Source organism: Lepus europaeus, chromosome X (assembly GCF_033115175.1).
Source record: "Lepus europaeus isolate LE1 chromosome X, mLepTim1.pri, whole genome shotgun sequence".
NCBI lineage: Eukaryota > Metazoa > Chordata > Mammalia > Lagomorpha > Leporidae > Lepus > Lepus europaeus.
The window spans coordinates 43,455,652-43,475,073 of record NC_084850.1 but is presented as its reverse complement, the minus strand read 5'-3'; the positions used below and the strand labels follow the sequence as shown (position 1 = coordinate 43,475,073).

General features: G+C 43.4%; 1 protein-coding gene and 1 pseudogene across 1 annotated transcript; both read left to right on the top strand.

Moving 5' to 3' along the window:
• The first annotated feature begins 354 nt into the window (after positions 1–354).
• LOC133753533 (uncharacterized) lies at positions 355–1,655 on the top strand. The gene is made up of 2 exons (XM_062184227.1): positions 355–963; positions 1,300–1,655. Exons 1-2 carry the CDS (start codon positions 367–369, stop codon positions 1,399–1,401), a joined length of 699 nt encoding a protein of 232 aa, XP_062040211.1. The 5' UTR covers positions 355–366; the 3' UTR covers positions 1,402–1,655.
• A 6,772-nt stretch (positions 1,656–8,427) lies between these two features.
• On the top strand, positions 8,428–9,161 carry LOC133753508 (large ribosomal subunit protein uL30-like; annotated as a pseudogene).
• The last annotated feature ends 10,261 nt before the right edge of the window (positions 9,162–19,422 follow it).

Genomic DNA, 19,422 nt, shown 5'->3' with positions numbered 1-19,422 from the left:
GACCCACGTATGGTGCACTGTGTTAGATCTAAAAGGTGCATTCTTTTGTTTAAGACTGAGCCCTCAGAGCCAATCCATCTTTGCTTTTGAGTGGAAAGACTCAGAGACCGGGTTTTCAGGACAACTCACCTGGACAAGGTTGCCTTAAGGATTTAAAAACTCGCCTACCTTGTTTGATGAAGCTCTGCACCTAGATTTGGCCGACTTCCGAGTCAACCATCCGGACCTGGTCCTCCTGCAATATGTGGACGACCTCCTCCTTGCCGCTGAAACTGAGCAGAGCTGCCACTCTCCTCAGCATTCTCCTCAGCAATTCATTGCCCCGGGCACCAACGAGGAGACGATTCCGTAGCAAGGGGAAACAGGATGGCAGACGAGGCCGCTAGGGCGGCAGCCCTGAGCCAACAGGTGCTCCCGTTAAAGACAATTGAGCCCACCCAAGTATCGAGGGAACCACCTTTCCTCTATTCGGACCAAGACTTAGATACGATTCAGCGGCTCGGTGCAGAGTATGATGAACAAATAAGGGTTTGGAGGCTCGGAGAGAAAATAGTCTTGCCACATCAATTGGCTAAAGAAATAATTACCAGCCTCCATCAATGGACTCATTTGGGATACAAAAAGCTAAAAGCAGCCTTACAGGAAGATAGGCAGTCTTACTACATCCCCGGACTTGACTCTTTAGCCCAGCAGGTGACTGAATCCTGTGTTCCGTGTGCCAAGGTAAATGCCAGACACCTCAAGCTCCCGGAGGGAGCTAGGGTAAGAGGAGACCGACCAGGAATCAACTGGGAGGTCGATTTCACTGAGATAAGGCCGGGCAGTTATGGGAATAAGTATCTTCTAGTTTTTGTAGACACCTTCTCCGGATGGACTGAGGCATTCCCCACAAAACGGGAAACCGCCCAGGTGGTCGTCAAGAAGATCATAGAGGAGATCTTCCCCCGGTTCGGCTTGCCTAAGGTAATCGGGTCCGACAATGGCCCAGCGTTTGTCTCCCAGGTAAGTCAGTTGGTGGCCAAAGCATTAGGCATAAATTGGAAATTGCACTGTGCCTATAGACCCCAAAGTTCAGGACAGGTAGAAAGAATGAACAGAATAATTAAAGAGACCTTGACTAAATTAGCGTTGGAGACTGGTGTTAAAGACTGGGTCCAACTCCTCCCTATGGTGTTGTTCCGGGTCCGAAACACGCCCTCTCATTGCGGGCTGACACCATACGAAATCCTTTATGGAGGGCCCCCACCAGTAGCAGGCTTGCTTGACCTTGCCAGTGACTCCGTTGCCGATGCCCCTAAGTTACAGGCCCGGTTGAGAGCACTCCAGATCATCCAGAACCAGGTCTGGAAACCTCTTGCAGCAGCCTACCAACCCAAGACGACAACCATTCCACATCCTTGATGCTGTGTATGTCCGAAGGCACCAATCTAAGACTCTAGAGCCCCGGTGGAAAGGCCCCTTCACTGTGCTGTTGACAACTTCCACCGCTCTCAAGGTCGACGGAATCGCTGCTTGGGTCCACGCCTCACACGTGAAGCAAGCACCACCTCCCCAGGGCCCCGAGGATCTGGATAGACCAGCCAAATGGAAGCTCCAGCGCACTCAGAACCCACTCAAGCTAAGACTTTCAAAAAAACTGTTTAATATTTATGATGTTCCTGGCCTTTCCCCATTGTTTTTCCAATCCCCATGGTCCGCAATTGTTAACGTGGAACCTAACCCAGTCCAGCAAGAACAGAGTTTCCTCCCTCCAGTGAGGCAGGTTCTCCCCAGGCCGGTTCAATAGATTTTAAGATTAAAATCTTTGCAAAAAGAAAAGGAGGGAATGAAGGACCCTTATGGGGGAGAGGGACAAGAAACTAGGCCTGGGCAGATATCAGGGGCTTCTTAAGAGGTTAGATGTTCCCCAGGGTCCAGCAGGCACGTTCTCTGGGAAGGAAAAGTCTATCCCCTTTAGAGAACCTCTAGGCATGCCCAGAGCAGAGCTGCCACTCCCCCTTCGGAGAGTCTCAGTACTCTCCTCAGCATTCTCCGGTATGCTAGTTATCCCTCTATATAACCTGTGTGAAACTGCCGCTCAGGGCTCCTCACCGCCTTAGGTGGGGGCCCGTTTGCGCAAACGTACAATAAATACCTCATGCTTTTTGCATCAACTGGTCTGGAGTCTGGATTTTTGGGCGTCCTCTCGAGCAAGTGGGCATCTCTACAACTGAGAGGTCCAACAATCTTAGGTGGGCTAGGTAGGGGTGGGTGTTAGGAAACTGGTGCAGTTGTAGATGAAGGCCTTCAGCAACCAGGCAGTCAACCAAATGCTGCTACAGGAATATACTTGGCTCCCCACTCAGGAGACAGCGACTTGAGACATCTCCCCACGCCAGCGAAGAGTACCTCGTTGCCCCATGTCAGCAGGAAGTAGATCTAAAGACAGATCATCATTCCTCTACCCCTCCTGGACTTTTTAGGACTAATATAGTCCCATACAAACCCTGCTTTATAAAAAACAAAAGGGGGGAATGTTAGGAAACTGGTGCAGTTGTAGCCAGGTGGCCGCATGGCCCAGCTACCTGAGCCAGGCTCCACCTCCATCCTAATGGGATTCGATGCCCCTGCTTCCCTGCCCGCCCTCGGGTGAAGTTTTAAAAGGGCCTGTTCCTGAACACATACTCTCTCGGTTCTTCTCTCTTGGTCTTGACTCTTCTCTCTCGGTTCCTCTCTCTAGCCTCCTCCTCTGTTCTCTTCGCTCTTGGTTCTTCTCTCCTGCGCTCTCTCCTCTCTCTTTGCTCGTCTCTCTACTCTATCTTCTCTCCTCTGTCTCTCTGTCTCTTATACTCTCTTTCTCTTTTTCCTTCGCTGCCCCTTCACTCTGGTCTGTAGGGTGTTCCCCAATAAACCCTTTCCCTTACTCCGGCGTCCGGTGTGTTTTGCGATGGCTAACATTAATATATAACAGTGGGGGTGGGAGGACAGTAGGCAGAGGTGAGCTTCTCCATACTGGTTCTTCAGGTTTGAACCACTGGCTTCCAAACCAGTGGGAGAATGCGGTGGAGGGGGAACAATAGGGTGTGAGACAGAAATGATCTCTTGAAAGAAGGCAGGGGTTACAAGAAGCTAAAATGGCTGAGGCTTCTGTCCTTGTTCAATCGGCTACAACTGCAATGAATGTGCTCTTAATCATGTCATAGTCTACCTTTTTGTCCCTGAGTCTAGTTATCTTGTATAATTATATCAACACACCGAGTATTACCTTGAATATCTCCTAAAACATGCATGCTTGTGTGGAATGCTTCTGTCAATTAACAAGTACTCGACATTTTCCCAAGCTCTGGAGCCTGATTTACTGGGTACAAATCCAAGGTGTCCCACTCACTGACTGTGCAATCTTAGACAAAGTCTTTATTCACTCTCCTTCAGTTTTTCATCTATAAAATGAGAATGAAAACCATATTTACGTCATAATGGCGCTGTGAACGTAAACTAATCAAAACATTAAAAGCAATTAGTACTTAGTACATTTTAGTCATTTTATTTGTTTTTCTAGTGTTCATTTGCAGCCAGTAATTCTTTTTCAGATTTATTGAGATATCATTGACAAATGAAATTTTGCATGTTTATTTTTTGAAGTCTTAATTCCTTATTTATTTGAAAGGGAGAGACAGAGAGATGGAGACAGACAGAGAGATTTTCCATTGGTTGGTGCACTCTTCCAAATGGCTGTAACAACCAGGGCCTTGAAGCTGGAAACTCAATCCAAGTAGAACCCCAAATACTTGAGCCATAACCTACTGCCTCCAAAAGTACACATTAGCAGGAAGCTGGAACTGGAAGCAGAGCCAGGACTGGAACTTAGGCACTCTGATATGGGATGCAGGCATCACAAGTGGCAATAGTAACTGTCTCACCAACTGTCAACCCTTAAATTGTGTACAACGTGTTGACTTGATATATGTACACACTATGAAAATTATTACCACAATCAAACATATTGATCACCTCACATAGTTTCCTTTTTGTGATAAGAATAGTCAAACTCTACTTTCTTAAGAAATTTTAGGTATAAAATGTATTATTTTTAATATTTATTTATTTGAAAGGTAGATTAACAGGGCAATAGAGATAATCCATCTTCTGGTTCACTCATCATATTGCTCCAATGGCCTGGAAGAAGCCAGGAGCCCAGAAAGCAATCTGGGTCTCCAACATGGGTGGGGAGGCTCAGGTACTTAGGCCCATCCTCTGCTGCTTTCCTAGGCTCATTAAGAGAGAGCTATATCTGAAGCAGAGCAGCTGGAACCCGAACCAGCACTATGGATATGGGATGCTGGCCCCACAAGTGGCAGTATAACCCACTGCACCACAATGCCATCCTCCACATCCCCTTTCAACTCTTCTATTTGGCCTTGTGTAAAATACAGATGGAACATGAAAGGAATGATGGTGGATTATCATTAAGTTTGATCAGTGGTGACTCCAATTGCCATCTGCTATACTGGATGTGATTTCCTTGCTTGAGCAAATTAATAGATTGTATGCAGCTATTGATCTGAAAAATACTTTTTTCTTTCTATTAGTAAAGACTTCTAGAAGCCATTTTCCTTTAGCTGGCAAGGCCATTAAGACATCACCATTGTCCTGTATCAAGGGAATATCAACTCTCTAACCAAATTTTATGATTTAATTCTCAAGATCTTGATTGTCTTTCCCAGCTAAAAGATGTCAAACTGATCCTTTATATTGATTAGACTATGCTGATAGGGCCAAGAAGAAGTAGTAGTAACTCTAAACTTATTAATAAAACACTTGCATATCAGAAAATGAGACATAAGTTTAATTTAAAAATTCAGGAGCCTTCTACCTTAGTGAAATATCTAGAGGTCCAGAGGTGTATGGTATGTTGAGATATCCCTTCTAAGAGAAGGATAAGTTGTAGCACCTAGACCTTCCTATAATCAAAAAAGAGACACGTCACCTAATGGGCTTCTTTTGATTTTGAAAGAAACATATTCCTCATTGGTGTGTTGCTCCAGCCCATTTAACAAGCACTGATCCAATAAGATGCTAATTTTAAATATGGCAGAGAACATGAGAAACTCCATAAGTCCAGGCTGCTATGCAAGCTGCTGTGTCTCTTGGGAACAATGATCCAATAGATCCAAGGGTCCTTGAGGTATCAGTGGCAGAAAGGAATGTTGTTTGGAGTCTTTGGCTCTAAGTATTTTGGAGCAAAATTATCATCTTCTGAAGATAATCTCCATTTGAGAAATATCTCTTGGTCTGCTACTGGCCTTAGTAGAGACTATATGCTTAAATATCTGCCACCAAGTTACCATGGTGCTTGAACTGCCTATCATGAACTGTATGTTACCTGAATCACCTAAACATAAAGTTGCATGCACACAACAGCACTCCAGATCAAATGGAAGTTATATGAATTTGATCCCAAGCAGGCTTGGAAGGCACAAATAAGTTATGTAAAGTGGCTACAAGTGCCCATGATCCCATGTTTAACTGTATTATTGCTCCAAACCTACACCTGTGGCCTCATGGAAAGTTCCGTAGGATAAATTGACAGAGGAAGAGAAGACTTGTTTCTGGTTTACAGGCGGCCTGCATGATGTGGAGACAGCACTCAAAAGTGGTCTTGGGGTGTCCCTGAAGGACAGAGGCGAAGGGAAATCCTCTCGGTGGGATTATGGTGTTCCATGTAGCATTTCTTCCAATCACAGGATGGAATTCAAGCAAAAGTAGTATGACAATGATCCTGTGCTCACAGAATTCACTGATCATTTTCCCCAGCATACTGAAGCCCTTTGTTTAATAGAATAGTATAACAGTCCTTTGAAATTCTCAATTGCAATCTCAGCTAGGTGTCAGTACCTTGCAGGACTGGAACAAGATTCTTTTGAAACTTGCAGGAGCTCTGGATCGGTATGTAATATATGGTGCTTTTTCTCCCATAGCTAGAATTCAAGTGTCCAGAAATCAAGGAGTAGAAGTGTAAATAGCATCTCTCACTATTACTTCCAGTAACCCACTAGAAACAATTTTGCTTTTGATCCCTAAGACCTTATACTCCTACTCTACTAGAGGTCTTAGTTCCAAAGGGAGCAGGAAATTGTGTCAAAACAATGGCATCTATCTTGAGTGTTAAAATGATCATACAGATAAGATTAAGTGTTAAAGGGATCATATAAATAAGATCAAGTGTCTGGTAATAATAATAGACATAATTAAAAAGGAGAGAATGTTCCAACATGGGAAGCAGTCCATACAGCAGACTCATAGAATAACAATTGCTTTAAATAGCACTCTGACCTCAGAATTAGCCCTTAAGGCATTCTGGTCTGGCTGAAAAATCCATGAGAGCATTTCAGGCATGAAAAGCCAAAACACTGTGGCAAAAAAAAATGTCCTACATGAAGGATATTTTTGATTGAGATTCCAGTGGAAAGAAGTATCCATCAAAGAAGGATGTACTTTTCTCTGAAGGGAGGAGAGAACTTCCACTTTGCATATGGCCCTGTCTAAAAACTGATGGAGTTTGTGGACTCAAAAGGCTTCCATTGCCTTGGTAGCTCATGTCAACACCCTCGGATGATCACTGACATCATATGTAAGAATTTTAATTGTTAAATTATCAACAGGAATCACTGTGCATTTACTTCCCACGCAGGATCTCTTTCCTCAATAAGCTGTATTATGAGAGTTAAATGCAAAATTTGTTCTCAAACAATTTTGTGTGTGTGTGTGCAAATTGTTGAAATCTTAGTACAGAATTGGTCTTCTGTGTATAAAGTTAATTGAAAATGAGTCTTAATGGAGAATGGGAATGGGATTGGGAATGGGAGAAAGAAACGGGGTGGGAAGGCAGGAATGGTGGGAAGAATCACTATATTCCTAAAGTTGTACTTACGAAATTTGTACCCATTAAATAAGGTTTATTTGGGTAAAAAAGATAACTATAATGTTTTGGTTTATGAATGCAGTTATTTTTCATTAAAATGTTACTTCCATTTAAAAAATGTCATTAAAAGGGCTGGCACTGTGGCAAAGCAGGTAAAGGGGCCACTTGCAGCACCGGCATCCCATCTAGGTACCAGTATCCTATATGGGTACCAGTTGGATTCCTAGATACTCCACTTCCCATCCAGCTGCCCTGCTAATGAGCCTGGGAAAGCAGCAGAAGATGGCCCAAGTGCTTGGGCCCCTGCACCCATGTGGGAGACCTGGAAAAAGCTCCTGGCTTTGGCCTGGCTCATCCCCGGCCATTGTGGCCATTTGGGGAGTGAACCAGCAAATGGAAGATTCTCTCTCTCTCTCTCACCCCCTCTTTCTCTCTCCCCCTCTCCCTCTCCCTCTCTCTCTTCCTTTCAAATAAATAAACAAATAAATCTTTTAAAAATTGCATTAAAATGAAAGTTGCATAAAAATTTATATCATAGGGCAGCTTCATGTTTGAATATGAAGAAATATAATATTCTTTAGTAAAATATTAACAAACATAATCCAAGAGCTTATTTTAAAAAGTAGATCATAGGCTGGAACTATGGCATAGCAGGTTGGGCTGCCACTTGTAACACCGGCATTCCATGTGGGTGCCATTCAGGTCCCAGCTGTTCCATTTCCGATCCAGCTTCCTGCTGATGTGGCTGGATAGGCAGTGCAAGATGGCCATGGTCTGGGCCCTTGGACCCCTGCCATCCAATAATAAACAGTGATTATCTGTATACAGGAACAAAGCTGCCAACATTGAAAATGCATGGCATATCATGATGAGGGTACCAACTGGAACCGCATTTCTTACCCTTTACTTCATGTGTGATTCTGAAACATTTTCTTAGCCTCCATCAGCTTCTCTTTGGCCATCTACAAATAGAAACACACAATATCATCTTTGCAGTGACTTTCTGAAGTTTACATGAGAAATCCTATATTGAGTAGATGGCACATAGTAGGACGTGAACAAATGTTAGTCCTGGTTAATCTTTCTCCTTCTCACAGAAAAACCATGACTGTTAACATAAAACAAATAGCTTAACTGCCATAGATACCTCCAAGAAATGTAGCATAAATGAGTGGAACACATGCATGCTTAATTAACGGATGATGTTTGGGGACTATTTCTGCATTGCAAGATGAGTTTGCTTAGGGACTTGTGATTAGGGGATATCATCAAAGCCTCTTTTGTGTTCCTAGATCATTCTGTCACATGATTATAGACAGTTACTTGGTTTATTGCCACAGAAGGCTAATTGCTTTGTATGGTCCTGACTTTTACATGTTCCGAGGAGGGCTAGGTCATCTCCAAGAGTTCTAGGATTCCTCCCTAGTTCACTGTGTATTGATAATACTCTCATTCTCTCTCTCCCTCCCCCCCCAAATTATCTCATTTTTTAAAGTTTGCTTTATTATTCTTTTCCAGCTGGAACCATGGAGGGTGCTGAAGAGAAGAAGAAGGTTCCTCCTGTGCCAGAAACCCTGAAGAAAAAGTGGAGAAATTCCTCAGAGCTGCAGATTGAACACCTGAGGAAGAAGTCTGCCCAAAAGATGCTTCAAAAGGCAAGGAGGAAGGTTCTCTATGAAAAAGCTAAGCACTAACACAAGGAATACAGGAAGATGTACAGAACTGAAATTCGGATGGCGAGGATGGCATGAAAGGCTGGCAATTTCTACATACCTGCACAACCCAAGTTGGCCTTTGTCATCAGGATCAGAGGTATCAATGGTGTGAGCCCCAAAGTCTGAAAAGTGTTGCAGCTTCTTGGCCGTTATCAGATCTTCAGAGGCACCTTTGCTCAACTCAACAAGGCTTTGATTAACGTGATGAGGACTGTGGAACTATATATTGCACAGGGGCACCCAAATCTAAAGTCAGTAAATGAACTAATTTACAAGCGTGGCTATGGCAAATCAATAAGAAGTGAGTTGCTTTGACAGTTAACACTGTGATCGCCCATTCTCTTGGTAAATACAATATCATCTGCATGGAGGATCTGATTCACGGGATCTATACTGTTGGGAAACACTTCAAGGAAGCAAATAACTTCTTGTGGCCATCTTCTGCCCTACATGAGATGAAGAAAAAGACCACCCATTTTGTAGATGGTGGAGATGCTGGCAACAGGGAAGGCCAAATCAGCAGACTTATTAGAAGGATGAACTAAGGTGTCTCCTGGTACTTTTGTAATCTGGTCAGATGATAAACAGCGACTACAGTCAAATTGAAATAAACTGTTGTACTGGTGACTTCTGTTAGCCTGCCTTTATCTTCCCTTAACTATTGTGGCAAATCTTGGTGTATGGTAGAATTAAACCAGCAGCCCCTCACATGCAAAACCAGAGTACACTTTATATTGTGTGAAAAAATTTTATAAGTTTGTTTTCTATTAAAAACACTTATCACCTTTAAATTATGCTATAAATCAAAAGGGAAACCTGTCTTACAGGCATTTGTGCATAATTTGTAGGTTAAGGTAATAAAAGTCAACATTTACATTAACAGTATAGTTGCTGAAATTCCACATTAGGCTTTGTAAATGCCTGCATACTGTGTTGTTTTCCATTCCTGTTCTATTTTTGTTCTTGTTTTGCATCTTTTGTCCATGTTTAGGTGAGCTATTAGGAATTCCATTACATATTGTGAATGTTATGATGGAAGAATGACATTTATGTCCACAGATGTTAATTATTTGGAGCATCTTAAGCATTTGTACTGTGATTACTGAGCACAGACTTGAACTAGAAAGCGGATATTTTATAAATAGCAATCATGCATGTTATTTATGTATTATCTCACCTAGACTAGTGAACTGAAAATTTTGAAGTGCTGAGTATAACATGTAGTTCATGTTAGGGAACCATTCATGGAGAAAGTAATTGTAGCGCCATTTGAAACAAAGTAACTGTAGAGCCCTTTGAAAGAAGCGCAGTAGCGCGCAGCTTGAAAGAAAAGTAGAGTGGTAACCACCCTAGCAGGTAAGACTTGAAAACGGACGGCCTAACTAGATGGCCTAACCACAAACTGCCGTTGCCATGACGACGGGACCCTGGGGGGTCGGAATGTGGGCGGGGCTAGCCTCTAGAAACTGTATATAAGGGGACTCTCAGACGCTGTAAACCAGAGGTGGCTCAGCCTCTCTCCCAGGTCCCCAGTGCCTAGTGCCCGCGGGGAGAAGCTCCTGGTCCATAGTGCCTAGTGCCCGCAGGAGTAGGCTTGAGCGATCTCTCCTCCTAGTCGCCTAGAGTATCAATAAAGTGTGTTTAGGAAATGGCATAGAAAATTAATTATTTTTTTTAAAAAAATATTATGTAGGATCTCTGTCTTTAATGTTCTGTACACTGTTATTTAATGCTATAACTAGTACTCCAACAGTATTTTTTTCACTTTGTGTTGCTATATGGGGGCAAACTGTTGAAATCTTTACCTAATATATACTAAACTGATCTTCTGTATACAAAAAAAAATAAATAAATAAAATAAAGTGTGTTTAGCTTGACCTTCCTCAGTCTCCTCGACTCTTCCTTCGTGGTAACCCAGCCAGTTCCCGAAGGGGGAGATCCTGATAGTTCATACAACAAAAGAATTTTTGTGATTCTTTGTTGATTATGCTGTCACTCAAATGCATTGTGAAGAGTGGAAATTGCCAAATATATTTAGGAATTTCTTTATATTATTTATTCCTGGTCTTTGAAGCTATTTTCTGGGTTAGTGTGTTTCAAAAGTGAATTCTGTAAAGTCATGTTAAATGCCAAAAAAAAGATAGATTAATTAATCTATTTATTTATTTGAAAGGCACAGTTACAGAGACTCAGGAAGGGGTATGTGTCTGTGTATTCCATCTGCTGACATGCCCAGGGTTAGGCCAGATCAAATTCAGGAGCCTGGAACTCCATCTGGGTCTCTGATGTGGGTGGGAAGGACCCAAGTACACAGGCCATCTTCTGCTGCCTTCCCAGGAGCACTAGCAGGGAGATGGATAGGAAGTGGAACAGACTGGACTGCGACCCATGCTCATCTGGGATCCTGCTTTGCACAAACCCAGCCCCTAAAATTCAGTTTGTAAAACTTAAAGCTGACAGATGGGCATTTGGTGCAGCAGGGCAGATATTTCCTGTGATGCCCACATCCCACACTGGAGAGCCTGGGATCGAGTTCAGGCTCTGGTCACACTCCTGCTTCCTGTTTATACACAGTGTGGGATATAGCAGGTGATAGAAAGAGCAATGTTTTCCCTGCCACCCACATGGGAGACCTGAATTAAGTTCCTGGCACCAGGCTTTAGCCTGGTCTAGATGATCTGTTTCAGAAATTTTGTGAGGGAAATAGCAGATGGGGCATTTCTGGCTGTCTTTCTATCCTTCTGTCTCCCTCTGTCTCTCTGCCTTTTATTTATTGCTATAATAGATTGTATTGGAAAGGCAGATGAACATAGAGAGGAGACACACACACACACACAGAGAGAGAGAGAGAGAGAGAGAGAGAGAGAGAAACTCAACTTTAAATATCTGTGTTTTCTCCAGTGTGTGAAAAAGGTAACAATCTTTTCATTAGAGTAATATTTATTCAGTGGCTTATATAGAAGGCTCAGGTCTAGGCCCTGGGGAAACAGGAAAGAGAACAAGATAGCAAGACCTTTGGAGCATTCATTTTGTTTGAGAAAACTGACAATAAGCAAGTAAACCAATCAATAAGCAGGACAATTTCATATTAGGATCAGTGATTTGATGAAAATAAACATATAGAATAGAAAATGACTAGAACAATTTATTACAGATGGGGTGTGAGTGAAGCTTTCTTAGGAAGTGATACTTGAGCCAAGTCCTGAGTGACAAGGCAGGCATGGGCAGGTCTTTTCATCAATGTCCCAATGCTTGTTTGTGGCACTAGCTGATTCAGGAGCAGAGGGAAGGTGGTGGAGGTAGGTGGGAGGTAAAGTGGAAGGGTCAGACAAGAGCCACCTGGTTTGCGCTGTGTCTAGAGTTGGAATTTTGTTCTCAATGTGGAAAGTTAGAGTATGCAGGTAACATGATCTGATTTGTCGTTATAACGTGACTCTGGCTACTGCGTGGAAAACGAATTGGAGGAGGACAAGACAGTGGGGGGCTGACCATTAGCAGAAGGTTACAGAAGGCCAGTGGAGCGGCTAGGGTGGGTGGGACAGTGCTGCAGCAGTGCGCAGAGGGAGAGGTGGATCTGTACAGGGGCCCCTGGAGTTAGGGCAGGTGGACCCTGCAGTGGCTGTGCGTGCGGGATGTGGTGGATAAGGTAGAATCAGACACAATCCCTGGGCTTTTGTTCAGCCGTGTGAGACATGGTGCTGCTGTTTTCTGAGTGTTTATTCACATGCTTTTAAACGTTCTTAGGATTGTTAGTTAGACCAGCTCACAGGGGTTACAGTGAAAATTAGTGATTTTAAAAGTGCATTGAACTGAATCTTCCTTGTCCTAGTAACATTGTATAAGTAGTGGCTTCTCTGTGCAAAAGGTGGTAATGCCTCCTGATGGACATAATTGTGATTGTATTTAAGATAAAAAGGTGAATAAATCACACCAGCTTCCTGAAAATGTTCATAATGCATCTTTTGGAAAACAAAAACACATGCCTACTTTGTGCTATTTGCATTCACATGGCAAAGATTGTATGAAATACCTTTTTCCAAAAAATAAAATAAAATAAAGGTTCAGTCTCAAAAAAAAAAAAAGTACATTGAGGGGCCAGTGCCGTGGCTCACTTGGTTAATCCTCTGCCTGTGGTGCCGGCATCCCATATGGGTGCCGGGTTCTAGTCCCGGTTGCTCCTCTTCCAGTCCCGCTCTCTGCTGTGGCCTGGGAAGGCAGTGGAGAATGACCCAAGTCCTTGGTCCCTGCACCCACATGGGAGACCAAGAGGAAGCACCTGGCTCCTGGCTTCGGATCCGCGCAGCGTGCCGGACGTAGTGGCCATTTGGGCGGTGAACCAATGGAAAGAAGACCTTTCTCTCTGTCTCTCTCTCTCTCACTGTCTAACTCTATCTGTCAAATAAATTTTAAAAAAGGGCATTGATTGGTGTCTAGGATTGAGCTGTTAGATTATTAAATTTCATTGAAGACAGATGCAAACTATAAAACTACCAAAGCCATTAAAAAATCAAGTTGTGTATTAATTAAAGATGGCTAGCATTTATTGGATTGTTACTGCGTGTTTAGCAGCATTTTAAGAGTTTTCACATATTAACACAAGTAATTCTCAAAACAACTCGTGAGATACGAACAATTGTTTTCTTCCTTTTACAGGAGAGGGAACTCAGGCACTGAGAGGCTTTGGCACCATCTCAAGGTCACAGAGAGCCAAGTATTTCAATGCCCATGCAGCAGAATTTTTTAAATAGTGGGATTTCTGCCCATTCATTCATCCTTGTAAAAGTCAAAGCACAATGTAATTTAAAAATTTTTTCCTTTTTCCTCAGCGGTAGCTACTGTGTAATTCCAGCTTTGCAGATGAAGCATGTAAGTATCTGTAAGGTGAAGTGAAACTGTTTAAAGTCACAATGAAAAAAAAGGGGGGGGGGCTGGCACTGTGACACAGCAGCACAGCGGGTTAAAGCCCTGGCGTGCAGTGCCGGCATCCCATATGGGTGCTGGTTCAAGTCCTGGCTGCTCCTCTTCTGATCCAGCTCTTTGCTATGGCCTGGGAAAACAATAGAAGATGGCCCAAGTGCTTGGGCCCCTGCACCCATGTGGGAGACTCACAGGAGGCTCCTGGCTCCTGGCTTCAGATCAGTTCAGCTCTGGCCGTTACAGCCATCTGGGGAGTAAACCAGCAGGTGGAAGACCTCTCTCTCACTCTCTACCTCTCTCTGTAACTCTGTCTTTCAAATAAATAAAATTAAAATCTTGAAAAAAAGTCACACCATTTATAATCAGCACAGCCATCCTTCATCTGTCTGCAGGGCCTGCACCTTTGTTTGGAAACTAGGCAAAGCTGCCGTCTCATGACCACGAAGAATGGGGCACACGAACAAGGAAGAAATGAGCAAAGAGAAGGGCGTTTATTGTTCTTTCAGTATGATCATTGCACTCGTGAAGGTTCAAGGGGAAACCTTCATTGGAGATTCTGGCATGGTCATTTGTGCTTCATCCCTTCGTTCCTTTGTATTCCTCCCAGTCCAGCTACACTGTGCTTTCTAAGGGAAGGTGTTTTATTTTTATCTTTTTATTTTTTAATGATATGTTGTGCACTTTTAAAGGAAACTAAATTTTATCCTAAAACTAGATGCCAACAATTAACTAGAAAAGGTAGTCATTATAATAAAAAGGTTAAAAAATGAACAAGAATTTGCTTTAAGTTTTTTTTTTCTGAAAATATGAAATTAGAGTTGGTGTCGTGGCACAGAAGTTTAAACTGCCCCTTGGGGTACCCTCATCCCATAATGAAGTACCAATTTCAGTCCCAGCTGCTCCACTTCCAGTTCATCTTCTTGCTAATGCACCTGGGAAGCAGTGGGTGATGACTCAACTTCTTGGGTCCCTGCCACTCACGTGGGAGGCTTGCATGGAGTTTCTGGCTCCTGACTTTGGCCTGGCTCAGTCCCAACATTTGCAGCCATTTGTGGAGTGAATCAGCAGATAGAAGACTCTCTTTCTCTCCATCACTCTGTCATTCAAATAAATAAATAATTCTTTAAAAATGAAAATATGGAATTATCACTGTAATATACTACCAACTCTCATTTATCTGTATAACTCGACTAATTTTTATGGATTATCCAAGGAAATTTTTAAACCATAAATTGGTTTCTGACTAATATTTAGACATATAACTGAACAGCTCTTATCTTTGAGTACATACATTCTCAAGAAATGCAAACAAAATTGAACATTTGTTTAAGTGAACATAATCAGAAAAATAAAATTACACTTAGAAAACCTATTGTAAAGTAAAATACTGCTTTCACCACCCCGTTCCTTAATCTTTGCAGATAGCTGAAAAAATGCATTGGAAGTACAGAGAAAAGACATAACTAAATTCTTTCCAACCCAGAGCAGAGGAAATTTTCAAGATTTGATTACTGACACTTAGTACTTAAAGAGTGGTTTTCTGTCTTCAAAGTGCTAAAGAAACAAGTAATCAAGAAAACCTTTAGGCCAGTATACAAAATACAGTTTAGCATGAAGGACTGAAATATCAAGAATACAGGAAACAAAACAAGTTAAATTTAAAGGCCCTCATTACTATAAAGTATATGTCACCTATATTTTGCAAAGAAATGACAACAGTGGTTGCACAGCCAGTTAGGGCCAAGTTAATAACACACACCTCCTCCATCAGCCCACATTTCTTTCCTGTGTTTAAAGTTTTATCTAGTTATTTTTATTTATTTGTAAGGCAGAGTGACAGAGACAGAGAGGGAGATCTTCCATCCACTAGTTCACTCCCCAAATGACCACAAGAGCCAGAGCTAGAGCTGGTTCGGGCTGAAGCCAGGAGCCCAGAATTCCATCCGTGTCTCCCACGTGGATGCAGGGACCCAAGCACTGTGCTGAATCCCAGGGTGCACCTAAGCAGGAAGTTAGACTGGAAGCAGAGTGGGGACTCCAAGCCAGGGAAGAACGCAGTGGCCTCATGCATTCCCTCTGTGTGTCAGTGGTGGCAGTGATAGCAGCCTCGTGCACACTGCTATGCTCTTATATTTAAAAAGATTTATCTCATTTATTTATTTGAAAGGCGGAGTGACAGAGAGAGGGAAAGACAGAGAAAGAGGTCTTATATCTGCTGGTTCATTCCCCCAGTGGCTACAATGGCTAGGGCTTGTCTGGGCGGAAGCCAAGAGCCAGGAACTCCATCTGGGTCTCCCTCGTGGGTGTCTTAGGCCTAAGTACTTGAGCCATCCTCCACTGCCTTTCCAGGCACATGAGCAGGGAGCCGGATGGGAAGTGGAGCAGCCAGGACTAGAACTTGTGTTCTGATATGGGATGCCAGTGTTGTAGACAGCAGCTTGGGTTTATTTCTGAACTCCCTATTTCATTCAGTTAATCTGTGTCATGTTTTAATGGCAGTAATATGCTGTTTCAATTGTTATAGCTTGGTGATGTATCTGAGGGTATTCAAAATGCTCATGGAAAATGAAACCCAATTATGTGTATTTTGGTGCAAAAAATTTGAATTCCATACACAGGGTCTTTTTTTTTTTTTTTTGAAAAAAAGATCTGTTTGAAAGGCAGAGGGGGAGAGAGAGAGAGAGAGAGAGAGAGAGGTCTTCCATCTGTTAGTTCATTCCCCAGATAGCCGCAATGCCCAGAACTGCACCAATCTGAAGCTAGGAGCCAGAAGCTTCTTCCAGGTCTCCCAAGCAGGTGCAGGGGCCCAAGGACTTGGGCCATACTGCTTTCCCAGGCCACAGAAGAGAGCTGTATTGGAAGAGGAGCAGCCGGGACTCCAACCGGTGCCCATATGGGATGCCGCCACTGCAGAGGGTGGCTTTACTCACTACGCCACAGCATCGGCCCTCAAACACAGGATTTTTTTTTAAATTTAATAAATATAAATTTCCAAAGTACAGTTTATGGATTACAATGGCTTCCCCCCCCCAATTTCCCTCCTACTCGCACCCCTCCCATCTCCTGCTCCCTCTCCCATTCCATTCACATCAAGATTCATTTTCAATTTTTATAGACAGAAGATCGATTCAGTATATATTAAGTAAAGATTTCATCAGTTTGCACCCACACAGAAACACAAAGTGTAAAATACTGTTTCAGTATTAGTTATAGCATTACTTCACATTGGACAACACATTAAGGACAGATCCCGCATGAGAAGTAAGTACACAGTGACTCCTGTTGTTGACTTAACAATTTGACACTCTTGTTTATGGCGTCAGTAATCTCCCTAGGCTCTAGTCATGAGTTGCCAAGGCTATGGAAGCCTTTTGGGTTCGCCGACTTCGATCTTATTGCGACAGAGTCACAAACACAGGTTTTTAATAACACACATTTTCCATGAACATTTTAAAGCTGTCTACATTTTTATGTTAATTTTTTTCTTTCTGGCATTTGTCCTCTCTGTTTTTTTTTTTTTTTTGACATGCAGAGTGGACAGTGAGAGAGAGAGAGAGAGAGAGAGAAAGGTCTTCCTTTGCCGTTGGTTCACCCTCCAATGGCTGCCGTGGCTGGTGCGCTGCAGCCGATGCATCGCGCTGATCTGAAACCAGGAGCCCGGTGCTTCTCCTGGTCTCCCATGCAGGTGCAGGGCCCAAGCACTTGGGCCATCCTCCACTGCACTCCTGGGCCACAGCAGAGAGCTGGCCTGGAAGAGGGGCAACCAGGAAGACGGGGAACCGGGACAGAATCCGGTGCCCCAACCAGAACTAGAACCCGGGGTGCCAGCGCCGCAGGCGGAGGATTAGCCTATTGAGCTGCGGCGCTGGCCTCTGTTGGTTCTTAGGTGTGATTTATATGTCAAACTAAACACTACAACTTAGTAGATACTTACTCAGTTCACTGTATTGCTCTCTCGAGTGGCTGCACACTAACAGTGGGTCAGTTTCCCTTTTCCAAATCAGAAATCCAAAGGGGAGACTGTATTCCTGTTTCCAAATGTGAGCCCTGCAGCCAGACAAATGGGGAGATGACATTGGCCCTATCAGTAGATACATAAACCCAAGAAATTGACTTGACCTCCACTTGACCTCTAAAAGTGGAAAAATACCAAAGGAACCTTGTGAGGGCTGAAATGGAAACCTCGTTCAGGACCTCAGGAAGGCATTTGGTGAATCCTTCACAAGGGCAATGATTCCCTCCTTCCCCTTCTAACTGCTTGGTTTTTGACAGGGATGTTTCTTGCTGCATTTTCTGAAATTGGGGGGAATGTTAGGAAGAAGGGAACCACATAAACACATCTATACGATGCAGGAAATTTGGTGCTATCTCCCAGCTATGCAGCCTAGTGGAGTGAGGTGAGGGAAGAGTCATCACCTATTTTTATTGAGTAATTATGTGTTTTCTGTATTCTGTTGGAGCCCGCTGTTTAACTTCAGTTGCGCCCATGATCTGTGGCTATGAGATATTGGAGTTTCGGGAAGAGGTCATTTGTTTTGCAGGGAGGGACACTGGAGTGAGAGTCATGAGCTGCTTTTGGGTCCCTCAGTCTTTCCAGAGTGAGTTCCTTCTCCTGCCTGGACCTACACTGTCACACAGGTGTTTACCGAGCATCCATTGCTGTTAGCACCTCCAGTGGCCTAGAGGATGGAGAAGTCACAGTAATCACTGCACACTGCCTGGGGCCTTAGGAAGTTGTGGTGATCTCTGGAGAACCTCCTTAAACATAGATGAGGACCTCCTCACTGGAGTCATCAGAGACTCCTGAAAGAGAATGTAGGCCTGGTAACATGGGCATCACTTATGGGGGCTAGACGGGAGGGAAGGAGTAGGGAATAATGAATAGGGAACCTGACTGAGGTGAAAAACAATGGGGGCTAGCACTGTGGCGTAGCTGCCTGAAGCGCCAGCATCCCATATGGGCACTGGTTCAAATCCTGGCTGCTCCATTTCTGATCCAACTCTCTGCTGTGGCCTGGGAAAACAGTAGAAGGTGGCCCAAGTCCTTGGATCCCTGCACCTGTGTGGGAGACCTGGAAGAAGCTCCTGGCTCCTGGCTTTGGATTGGCGCAGCTCTGGCCATTGCAGCCATCTGGGGAGTGAACCAGTGGATGGAAGACCTCTCTCTCTCTCTCTCTCTCTGCCTCTCCTTCTCTCTGTGTGTAACTCTGACTTTCAAATAAATAAATAAATCTTTAAAAAAAAACAATGGCCTTGCAGGGGAGCAGAGTGCTGAGAAAACTGAACGGACACTCTAGGTTCCGAGGCCATCTGGGTTTGGGACCAATTCAGTGGGGTGCTGCACAGCACCTTGCCACGCTGAAAGTACTGCTCAGTTCCTGTTCACTTATAGAGTATGGGCAAAATGCTTGACCACGATATCTCATTCATTTATTGCTGCATAAATTCATAGATTATTCATATGTATCCCACATAGTTATGTCTGAGTGCCCAGCTTTTTCCCAATAGCATGATCAATAGAGTCCCTTCATTGTCCACCACTTGGAGTAGTAGAATACTCTTCAATATTTTCTCTACATGCACAGATAACTGCATCAGTTAGTGTTAAAACTTTTTGCGTCAACAACCAACAGAATTTAGAAATCTCAGAAAGAGAAGGGAGCACTAAAGTATAAATATTTAGCAATATTTTTGCTCTTATCATTTTTCTTTCTTCTTTACTGATGTTCCAACAGTATTTATTTTTTAAAAAAAGATTTAGTTATTTTTATTTGAAAGGTAGAATTACAGAGAGGCAGAGAGAGAGAGAGAGAGAGAGAGAGAGAGATCTTTCATCTGCTGGTTTACTCTCCAGATGGCCGCAAGGCTGGAGCTGAGCCTATCCAAAGC